Genomic DNA, 12232 nt, shown 5'->3' with positions numbered 1-12232 from the left:
ATAAGTCCCCTTTTACGGCTTATTTCCGAAAACGGAAATATAAAATATTTTTACTATAAAAAAAAAAAAATCTTGTTTGTTCCCACAGGGAAGCTTTGGATTTTTACCAAAAATGTATTGTAACTCCAAAAAGGCACCAATTAAAAAATATATGAAAAAAAAAAAAAAAAAAAAAAAAAGTCTTAAAATGCAGGCAAATCAATATGACTAGTCATTATATAAGCCTGAAAATGTAAGTCTGTGGCATGCACTTCAAATCTACTGTATAAAATGTCTAGTACCGACAGAAAAGCCAAAAAAAAAAAAAAAAAAAACTCCTTTTCAGGTTTTAAAAACTTTGTTCCAATGAAAGTTATATCACCTTCCCCAAAAATGCACACTTTTTTTACTGAAAGTCCACTGGATAAACCACAAAGGAAGTGTGCTTGAAGCAAACTAATTACCAGCTATATAGGAGAAACAAAAATACAAACTGGCTGGTAGATCAAAAGCATGCACTACACTAGTGTGATGGATCACATTTATGCACCAAAGGCTACTACAAAACAACCCCTTTTAAAAACAAAAATCACCATTTGATTGGGCTCAACAGTTCATTGAACAATCATGGAGTCCAGAGTCTTAATTGGAAATACGGCCTTAAAATGTCTATAAGTCACTAGGCTCAAGGTAAACGTAAGGAAATTTCCACCTTTAAAAACATTTTATGGGGATTTAGCATGTTCAACTCATGAAATTTATGGCAAAAAGGAAAAAAAAAAATACTAGGTTCTCTCCTCCATAAAATGGCTGCTGACACAATGTGCCAGACACATAAGACTTCTTTTCCCCCTGTATTGTCTTCACTCAGAACCATTTCTGCAAGTGTCTAAGTGTTCTAGAACTGGGGACACTGCTGGATGTGGCTGCTTCTTCGGAATAGTCCGACGCTCTCTGGCCTCTGAAGCAAATGAGGGGAGGAAAATAAAAAGCTGAAATACAAGGTTCATCTGATAAGTTTTACATTAAGCAATATAAGCTGGATAATGTAAGAAAGGTGCTTTTTTTGGCTCACAAGAGTCTGAGTCTTGGTGTGCAAAACGAGTACTCGGCCATCCCACCATAGTATTCTCGCAGTGGGATTGTCAGGGAAGTCTTGACTGGGAAGTATTTGGTTTGTTTACCTATCAGGCGTAAATTTCCAGGCACTCAGTTCATTTTGGGCTTGTTCCAGTTTGTCTTTAGTCTGTTCCAGTTCGGCTTTCATTTTGAGGAAAAACAAGTTGATAGCCGGGTCAACCATAGTAGTTCTCAGCTGGGCAACGCTGGGCTGCTGCACTTGTTTGAGGTGCTGAATCTGGTTCTGCAGAGAAGTCAAAGTCAAAATTACTAGAATGCCAAGACTAACAAGATATAAGACTCAAGAAGCTGTTATTTAAAGTGATTGTAAACCTCAGACATGAAATATAAACAAAATATATCCCTCTATAGTGTGTACTTGTCAAAAATTAAGAGCACTATAGAATTTTTTTTACTAAAAGTGGAGAGTGCAAAATCTGGTAGCCAATCAGCTTCTTACTTCAGCTTGTTCAAATAAGCCTTGACCAAAAAAAAGCCTTGAAGCAGATTTTTTAGCATTCTCCATTTTTAGTAAATTACCAGCTTTCCGGCCCTTTTTTCTGAACTGTTAGACAAGCTTTATAACTCAGCACTTTGAAAAGATGTAGGGAAGAGAAGACTGCAGATAAAAGGGTAAAAATGATGTAGAAGGATTTATTTAATCTCTGTGAATCACCTGAGGCCAATCACTTCACTGGGTATAGGTTTACATATATTTACAACTACTTTAAAGATGAAGTCCAGGCATAATTATTTTATATATAGTAATATTGGACCAGCTCTGAGCAATCTAACTACGAATATACCATACCTGGCTGATGCCCCTGGAAGCTGGAAATCACTGAAATCGACACAGCTACTCCACTGACCCCCCCAAGCTTCTGGGTGCTGCTTCTAGAAGTTCCTCTGCTACTAGGGATGCACCGAAATGAAAATTCTGGCCCGAAACCGAAAATGCAGGATGCCCTTGGCCGAAAACCGAAAATGACTTTATCCCCCAAATAATTTTAAAATAGATAGAAGAGGGGCATACACCAAAAACAGGCAGCAACATACACCTGTCGCTGCCACCCTGTCACAGTATATGTACTGTGATGGGTTGGCAAGAGGTTAATTTAATTACCAATGGTATTAGTATTATGCAGCATGAGGGGGTTAATGTATTGTCACTGCTGGTCACTGATGCATTAGTGACCAACCAGTGGCAGTTAATTAACCCCTTTGTGCTGCATTAGTGCAACCATAATACTAATACCATTGGTAAGCTCGCCTCAGCTCCCCCCCCCCCCGCCTCAGTGTCCCTCCCCATGCCAAGGATGCAAAATCTCCTACTCACTCAGCTCCTCCGGTGTCCTTCATTCAAAAAGACGCGCCTCTGGCCGGCGGCCCGCCTCCCGGTGATGTCACTACTACTACGATCTGTGCAATTGTGCATGAATGAACTGAAACACCAGGCGGGAGGGCGGGCGAGCGGCCGCTAATAGCTGTAACTATGTGAGCGCTTCACTTCCCTGTCAGAGGAGATACCCGCATGACAGGGAAGTGAAGCGCTCACATAGTTATAGCTATTAACGGCCGCTCCTCCCGCCAGGTGTGTTAGTTCATTCATGCACAGATCGTAGTAGTAGGGACATCATTGAGAGGCGGGACTTTTCAAACCTACGCTGCGCCCTCCTCCCTTGCGGCAGCCATTAATTTAGGCATTTTTAACCCATTTTCGGCCTATATGGGATAGGCCCATTTTCGGCCGAAAATTTCGGTGCATCCCTATCTGCTACATTCTGAACACAGATGGCCAGCCGCTCTGCATGTGCATGCTTTGCATTTTCTGCACTCTCTAATTGAATAAGGTCCCGAGTGTGACATCACCATCCCACCTTGTCCAATCAGAGAATGCTTTGTATTATTTCAGAAAATCTCCAAATGGTGCCCATGGCAGGCAGACAACCTCTTGTGTTTAGAATGCAGCAGGACAGCTGCTCAGTGTGGGAACTGGAAGCTAGTGGAGATCCCTGAAATAGCAGTGAATACTTCAATGATTCCCTACCAGGGGCATAAGCCAAGTATGGTGTTTAAGTGGTTACAGTGGCCCAAGCTAGAACAATGTATAAAATAATCACACCAGGAATTCATCTAACATAAAATGGTACAATTTGCAAATTGTCGCACATGCAAATGACTGAAAAACTACAAGGAGTACAAATTTTCGACAAATTGCTTTTTTTCAGATTGTTTTAAAATTGAACTGCCAGATAAGAATATATTGTCCAAATACAAGAGGCATGTGTATGGTTTACTTGAATCTTGGTGTGCCAAGCTTTGTGTATTTCTTCCAGATCTGTGCACTAACCCAGTTTGAAATTTGCCTTTGTGCAGCTTTGTTTTAACATATCAGTCAAGGTTACTAGATCTTCTTGTGCAGGGTAAGCATTTTTTTTATCCACTCCCCTTCTGTAGTTTTCTGCTGGCAGTCTAATGTGCAGCATAGCGATGCCACTGCAACTTTTGCAAGGTAATAACGGTTGGCAAAGGCATTTTGTGCAAACAAGAGAATTTATACAACTTTTGGTTACCGGGAAATATATTTTAATGAAATTTGTGTGTCCAGAGTTCAGCCTTAAAGAGGAAGTAAACCCTCCTCTGCAACTTCTACCTATAGGTAAGTCTATGATCAGGGTTACCGATAGGTACTGTAAATATCTCCTAAACATGTACCATTTAGGAGATATTTACCTTACATGCAGCCAGTGACATCACTGGCGCATGCGATCTGAAGGAACGGCCGCTGGGGCCGTTCCTAGAGCCCCATGCCGTGACCGTCGGCTCCCGCACGCGTGCACGGGGGTGACGTCACTGCGGCTCCAGCCAATCAGATGGCCGGATGCCGCGATCCCAGAAGACGGGCGACTGAACATGTCGCCCGTCATACAGCTAAGTTCTAAGGGCTCGTTCTAAGGTATTTCATAATGAGCTAGTATGCGATGCATACTAGCTCATTATGTGTTTCTCTTTCAGGTTGAAAAAAAAATAAACTTTTTTATGGGTTTACAACCTCTTTAAGCATGCATCTGCAGCCGTATAGGTAAATTTTTTATTTACGAAGAAGATTTAAAAGCAACTCTGATTTTTTTAATTATTTTTTTAAAAAATAAAGAAAAACACTGAAAAAAAACCCCAGCATTCATGGTCACCTGCACTATTGCCTCAAACCTTCACTTTGTTCAAAAGCTGTTTTCCATCTGCAATCCTCACATCCAATACTTCAGGGTGTGTCAGAGACCAGAGTCGCTCATCGTAAGCAGTCATTCCACCTGCTGGTCTCCATTGTGCTACAGTGGCTGGAAGCAAATTGCATAGTGGGGAATAAAAGGCACCCAACACACAAGGCCATAGCTCTCGAGTAAATAGAAGATCCAAGGAATGATGTAGAGCAGGGATATGCAAACTGTGGCCCTCCAGCTGTTGCAAAACTACAAGTCCCATCATGCCTCTGCCTCTGGGTGTCATGATTGTGGCTGTCAGTCTTGCTATGCCTCATGGGACTTGTAGTTCTGCAACAGCTGGAGGGCCAGAGTTTGCATATCCCTGATGTAGAGTATCAATTATATTCTTCCATTTTTTTTTTTTTTCCGAATTACTAACATTTTTTGTTGACAGTAGTTCAGGCCAAAACATAAAACTTGAGCAGCCAACTCTTCATTTCTTCTTCTACCGCCCTCTGCAGTCAAAATTGGATTTTTCTTTTTTTAAGTTGCTCATTAGAGAGCAACTATCTGCCTTTTTAGTGGAGACATTTAAAGAATAAGGAAATACTACAAAGTAGACTCATTACTTTGTAATAAAATAGATTCTTCGTGAGCTGTAATTTGCATTAAAGATTTACAAGATACATTTTTGTAATAAATATCCAGCAGTAATAAAGCAGCGTTCACATTTCTAGTAAGGATTTGTGTTATGTTCAAATACATAACAATTAACAAATCTAAAACATCGTAAAAATTTCAAAACAGATTCCCATCAATCTCTGCAGAAAGCTCCGGCACTGAGTCTTCATTTTAAGAAGATCACTGCCTCAGTTTCAGCAATGAGATTTCCAGGACAACGGTTTTTAAATACAGGTGTCACTCACTAAATCACATACTATTAAGCGTAAAAAAAAAAAGTCAGTGAATAAATAGGACCACAGTAAAACCTAAAAGCAGACTGATAATTGAAGAGTAAAACTAAAGTTTATAGAGATAGTCGGGTGACCATCTGAAATCTACAAAAGGCAGGCAGAGAACCACTGACAGAAAGCTCAGGGGGAATATGAGGGCAAGTTTCCCAATAGTTATGTTCTTCTGGAAGAGTGAATGTTCTGAATTTATAGTAAATACAGTTAAAGATTCTACTAGAAATCAAATCATGGATAGCGGCGCCGGTCACATCACGTGCATTAGTTATTGTAGTTTAGTTAACAACCTTTGTGTGCTGACAACTCTTATGTACAGAGCTAACTTACACTTTATTACAAATTACAGAAGCATGGGTTCTAAGAATTCAAATGACTGGGACATAGCTATACAGGAAAGATTGAAAGAAAAAAGGGAAGGTAGAGATGCCATTTACGTATATTTAAAAAAAAAAAAAACATAAAAAAGGAACATAAGGAAGGAAATAAATAAATAAAATGATAATAAAAACACATACACCAAATAACCTACTTGAAGACCTTTGGAATCTGCATACTTAGAGAGGGATGTTCATTTAGATAAGTGTAGAATACAGATCCCCAGAACAGTCTAAAACCGGCCACGTATGGGCTGGCTAATTGTGTCCAGCATGGGTACAACCAGCATGTCGATTTTTTAGAATGCAATTATTGCCAGCGGCTATAGACACTAACAACAATCACGGTTCTCCTGGTAGAGAGGAATCCCTGCCCCTCCCAATCCCAGGAGAACACAATAGCTCCACTGGAGGGATTCCCCTATTCAAATGAATCGGCTGCTGCACCAGCACAAAATGCAGCTTGCAGAGCCAAATTAGTATGAATCAAGGGCTAAGAGCCGGTTCACACTACTCTGACTTGTCAGGCGACTTGGTCGCCTGACAAGTAGCGCCCCATGCTGTGCAATGGAACCGTTCTAATCAGAGTGACTCAAGTCGCTTTGACTTAGAAGGTTCCTGCACTAATTTTGGGCGAAGTCGGTGCGACTTGCATCGACTTCCATTATGAGAAGTCGGGGAGACTGAGTCGTGGCAGTGTGAACCGGCTCTAAGAAGACATTCTATTTAAAATAGATACATATTAGTGACAAGGAAAAATAAATAAAAACTGGGTACAACACTTATGTTGCGGAGACCTGAATGTAGCAAACAATTACTGCTGCTCATTCATTCCAGATGTCAATGAGACTAACAAAGACAAGTTGGGGGGTCCTGTTTTTCCTAGTCAGGGTTTCTAGATACAGAGAGAGCAGATGAACTAGCTTGTCAAAAGAACTAAACTCTCTCATTTAGCATTGAACATTTTAAAATCCTTATGCTGCTAGCATTTGTAAATAGAGAAGGTATACGATTGTTTACCGATTTTAAGTCTTGGTTCACATTTGCGCAATGCGGGAACGCTGTGAATATGCAGCGTGATCCCGCATCGCATCCGTACATCTGGCAGTTCACACTGCCATATGCGATACGCAGGGGGTGTCAATTAAATGTTGACACAACCAGTTTGATCGCATATCGCAGTGCAATCTGACAGTTTGCACAGGATCGGATCGCACAAGTGTGAACCACTTTGCGATCCGATTCCGATGCGGCTCAAAAAATGCCTCAGGTGCGTGTTTGGTGCGGATACAGTGCGAATTCAGCCATACAAAGTGTATGGCTGAAATTCGCACCGCACATCAGATCGCATGTAATTTAGGAGCAGTGCGCTCCGAATTACATGCGATCACCGCATCCGCACAAGTGTGAACCAACTTTTTCACATTTCTTTAGTTGCTTCCTGGTTTCTGGCCTAGGTCAAAATGATCTACACCCCAGGAGTCTTAATGGGCAAGTTTTCTCTTTCATCTGGAGGAGAGGCTTTCTCACTTAAGTACACCCTCCTGCCTGCATGCCTGAGCTAAGGGAAAATGGATTCCAGGAAGTAAATGCTACAAAAATCGTTTGTTCTTACTGAGAATGGCAATTAAAAATGTTAGGGAGTGTATTTCAAAAGTAATTTTACAACAAAATAAAGTGTGGAAACATGGGTGTGTGAGTTTGCTTTGCAAATGAAAAATTAATTGGTGCTCAGATAGTTTAGTTTCGCTCCAAAGCCTAATAAAGCAATGGCTTCTGATGATATTCATTGAGGGTTCTAAGATAACTTCAAAAAGGTATAGCTGTTAGACCATATACTGCTCTTTATAAATCAACCAATCTACAAAGTGAAGTTCTCTATGACTGGAGGATGGTTATTATTGTACCAATCCACAAGAAGGGTGGTAAGGAATAAGCTGGCAACTAACGCCCAGAGACTAACATCTGTAGTAGTAAAATTCCAACAAAAGGAACAATGATCACTGAAAAACACATAACTTGCTGGCAAGTAGCAGCATGGTTTTATACCGAGAGCTGGTCGTGTCAGACTAGTTGGATGAATTTGGCTACATTACATATTCTGGACCAGGGTGCTACTGTGGACAAGGCCTATTTAGATTCCAGCAAAGTTATGACACAGTTCCACAATGATATCATAAAAATGTTGTACAAGCCAAGTCTCTACTCTTCATTGGTTCAGAGGAAACACAGTTGGCTAAAGGACAGATATTAAAGTATGGCTGTAAGTTGGGTTTAATCAGAAAAGAGTCCAGTCACTAGTGGTGCACCGCAAGGCTATGTTCTAAGTACAGTTCTAGCTAATCTTTTTGTAAGGGATATAGCTAAAGGTTTGTTGGGTGAGGTCTGTATTTTTGCTGAAGACACGGAGGCATGTAATAAGGTTTATATTCCTGGAAGTGTCATGAACATGATTTGGCATTGCTGGAAGATTGGTCAAAGAAATGGAATCTGCAGGTCATTTCTAAATGCAAAACAAAGCACTTGGAGGAAAAAAAAGTACAATATTGTGGGTACAAGGTTTGGCAGAATTACAGATGAAAAAGATTAGGTTTTAGAGTCCAGAGACAAGCAACAAAAACGGAGGAGTCTGAGGGATAAAACACTTCAGAGAAGACCGCAAAAACTTAAAATGTACAGTCTTGGGGACGAGTCAAGAGAAAGAAGGGAAAGGGGTGGACATGACTAAAACCTTTCAATGAAATAAGGTCCAAGAGGGCAGAATTTTCAATTTGAAGCAAAGATCAAGAAAATCCCAGGAGGTGGGCGTGGGCACAGCATGGCGACTACAAATCTAGCAGAAGGAAAGCTTAAAACTAACCTGAAAAAAGACGTTACTAAAAAGACAGACATCGTGTTTCATTCGCCCACGTGAATGGGCCATCTTCAGTTACCAGGATACACAGGTGTTCCATGCAGATAGCCTGTTAAATAAGTGACAGGCAGGCATGCTGCATGGACCCCCACAAGCATCTTAGAGTTACATCATTGTAAATCTGATGCACAAATCAGAACGCAGTCTGTCTGGTATGCCTGTTGAATGATGCCTTAATGAATTTACAAAAAAAAATGTATACAAAAGACAATAGCATTAAAAAAAAAAAAAAAACAAAGACACAGACTAGATAAAAATGACTTGGTCTTTTCTTGCCATCACGCTTCTGTTTTGATTTGTAAGGTCAAGTAAAGCCTAGGCTCTTCTTTGGCTTGTTTTTTTTTTTTGGAATTACGGTATACAAATGGTGGCTATGAAGGGATGCACATTGTCAGAAAAATAATTCAGGTTACTGCATTCAAATGAATTGTTGGTATTAACAGGCCAACGGAGTGCCAAGAAAAACATTGCGCACATCATCACCAGCCTGGATTGTTGAAACAAGATGGGCTGGGTTCATGATTCTGGTTAATGGCAAAACTCTGACCCTACCATCCCTGTGCCTCAGTAGAAAACTGTCAAGCATTGGTGAGCCTGCTTCTAAGCCCGCCTCAACTGTCTGTTCTTGGCTGACAGAAGTGGAACACAATGTGGCCTTCAGTTGTTGTATCCCATATTTCTCAAGGTTGCCCAATGCTGTCTGTTTTGAAATGCTTTTCTGCTCACCACAATGGCTAAGAGTGGTTATCTGACTTACTGTAGCCTGTCAACTCAAACTACTCTGGCCATTCTCCACTGACTTCTCTCAGGCTTACAGCATTTATATCCTATGATATGAACTACCATTCACTGTACATTTTGTTTTACTTTTAAGCAGCCTCTAGAGACTGAACAAAAAAAATATCACAGATCAGTAGTTACTGAGAATTTTAACCATTGGGATGCTGGACGTGAAATTTAACTTAAGCTCCTAATCGGCATTTGCACGATTTCATGCACTGTGCGATTGTCAGCATGTGATTGGCTGATTAGATAATAAAAAGCAGGTGTACAGGCCATTCTAATAAGGGCTCAGTGAGTACATTGTATATGTACAATAAAGGTGGAACCCTTCACACATTTACAGGAAACCCATCACAACAGAATATAGAAGTTACCACTCATTACTTGTCTTGGAATGGTGGATGTTTTAGGCGCTGGTATATTTATAAATACAGTAAAACCTTGGTTTGAGAGTAACTTGGTTTAAGAGCGCTTTGCAAGACCAGCAGAATTTTCTAATAAATTTTGACTTGATATACAAGCGATGTCTTGATATACAAGTAGCCTCAAGTCACAGCTAAGTATAAAAGAGAAGAGAGGCGCCTCTAAGTGTAGCAATATGGTTACATTTAATGAAGGTACAACATTTAGCAACTCACATGGTTGATGATTGGAACAGGCACATCTAAGGATGCAGGCATCCGGGGTAAAGCTGTCCACATAGGACCATCCTCCGCACCATCATCTACGTCATCCCTTCCATGCTGCCCCTCGCTTTCAGATCGCTTTACTGCAGGGTGATCTTCCCGGTCAGGATTACAGACTGGCAGCCGGCGGTGCAGAAGATGGTCTTTGTGGACAGCTTTACCCCGGATGCCTGCATACTTAGATGTGCCTGTTTTATTCATCAACCATGTGAGTTGCTAAATGTTGTACCTTCATTAAATGGAACCATATTGCTACACTAGAGGCGCCTCTCTTCTCTTTGATACTCTGTAGCTCCTGCTGGATTTTGCTTCTAATCCCCTTGTGGAAGCGGCTATTTGTGGATGGACATTTTATGGTTATATAACCTATCGCAATGCTATAATCTTTTTCTAAGGACTATAAATTGAAGGATTTATGAATAAATGGTTGTGGAACGGATCATCGGAGTTTCCATTATTTCTTATGGGGAAATTCGCTTTGATATAAGAGTGCTTTGGATTACAAGCATGTTTCCGGAACGAATTATGCTCGCAATCCAAGGTTTTACTGTATTTCACATCTTACGCTGGCCATACACTAGTAGAATTTCCTTGGTTCAATTTTCTAATTGTTAGTGGGGACAAAATTACATTTGTTTTCGACCACAGTGACCAGAGAATGTCAAAGCGTAGTTTTCCCAAACAAACACTTTCCTAACGCTAAAAGTGGTTTTCGTTTCACTCCAAAATCACGTCAAAAGTAAACCTTTTTGAAGCACTTTTGGAGTGATGTTTGTCAAGTGATTGAACAGATTGAGAGTTTTTGTACAAATGTAGTCAATTTTTTTAAAACAAAAATGGACTAGTGGATGGCCACCTTTAGACTCTTTACACCCTAGCTTTAAAAAAAAAAAAAAAAAAAAACACGCTGCTCCTAGGGGAGTTTAGCTTTTTGCCTGTAGAAGCAGCTAATGTTATCCTAGATGTCAATGCACATTAGGTAGTCTATAGGTGTTTAACCTCAGCCTGCAGAGGCAGAAAAAAAAATAAAAAAGCCAAATGCTCCTAAATGCTAGTGCAATAAACGCTCAAAACTAAAGTTTTATGCTAAGAGCACAAGATGGGTTTTTTTTATGCTAGCGCGCATGGAACCTTAGTCCTAAAACTAGCAGGTACAGTGAAGTCCTGCCACTCGATCTGCACATATTTCTTTAAAGAGGTTTGTTCCAGATCAGTTCCTTACTAATAAAGATTAAAGGATAGGTATGAAAGCCCTGAAGCAGCAGCTCTCACTTCTAGGCAGAGCTGTTGGTTTTAAAAAGGATAAAATTTAAACTAATTTTTCCAGATTGGTATCGGCCAGGGACCATCTTATTCAATACAAATTCCTACATCGAATATACTTTGCCAAACTGGCTAGGATGCTTCCCTCTCAATCGCCCTGTTTGTGGTGTACCTTAACCAGGGCAGATTTTATGCATGTTTCCTGGGAATGTGCAACCATTCCGAAATTTTGGATAGAGGTAACTGAATGTATAGAGGAAGTTACTACACTCTGTCTCTTAGGACTAGTTGATGCCCTGGCCCCTAACAGCGTAACACGTACCCTTTTGGCATTCTATTATTACACTAGAAAGAGGATAGTTCTCTCTTGGGAAAAAAACCTACTGGTGCTAAGGCCTGGAAGGCACTTAAAAGCCCTGCCTTTTTATAGAATCACATATACTAGTAGGGGAATACCTACTTTTGAGAAAGTGTGGGGAGGGTGGACGATACGGTATGCTATAGGAGTCCTGGCGGTAGAAAATGTTTCTTACATATAGGCGTAAATACTGATTTTGTAGGGTTTGGTTTTGAGATTCCCTGAATTGTAAATTGGCTATGTATACACATCAACTGGGGTTTGTTGATCAAAGAATTTGGATTCAGTTAAATACTGTTAGATTTGGGAGCCTATTGAAGTCATTATGTGAATCTGTCTGGGATAAATATGTTGCAGAAGTTGTTATTCTTGATGTATAAAAGCCAAGAGTTGTGCTATTGTATGTTAAGTGGGACGTGTATCCCCTGAAATTGGGCTGATTTCAAATGTGGTATGTGTTTTTGTTTGCATTTTTATAAAAACTTGAATTTTGAAGAAAAAATAAATAAATGAATAATAAAAAGGATAAAATTTAACACTGAAAAGATGAACATGACATCAAGATAAGCAAGACAAAAACAG

At 40.2% G+C, this 12232-nt stretch overlaps 1 protein-coding gene across 1 annotated transcript in view; it reads right to left on the bottom strand.

Moving 5' to 3' along the window:
* Positions 1–12232, bottom strand: part of LOC309548920 (pre-mRNA-splicing regulator WTAP) — a 100591-nt gene that overhangs the window by 35490 nt on the left and 52869 nt on the right. The window contains exon 6 of the mRNA XM_082248849.1: positions 1164–1342. Within this exon, the coding sequence (XP_082104975.1) occupies positions 1164–1342 (179 nt within the window). The remainder of the gene's footprint in view (positions 1–1163; positions 1343–12232) is intronic.

The sequence above is a fragment of the Pelophylax lessonae genome, assembly GCF_965119305.1.
Source record: "Pelophylax lessonae genome assembly, chromosome: 3".
Taxonomy (NCBI): Eukaryota; Metazoa; Chordata; class Amphibia; order Anura; family Ranidae; genus Pelophylax; species Pelophylax lessonae.
Note: the sequence above shows the minus strand (reverse complement) of the source record. Positions and strands in the feature narration are given on the sequence as shown.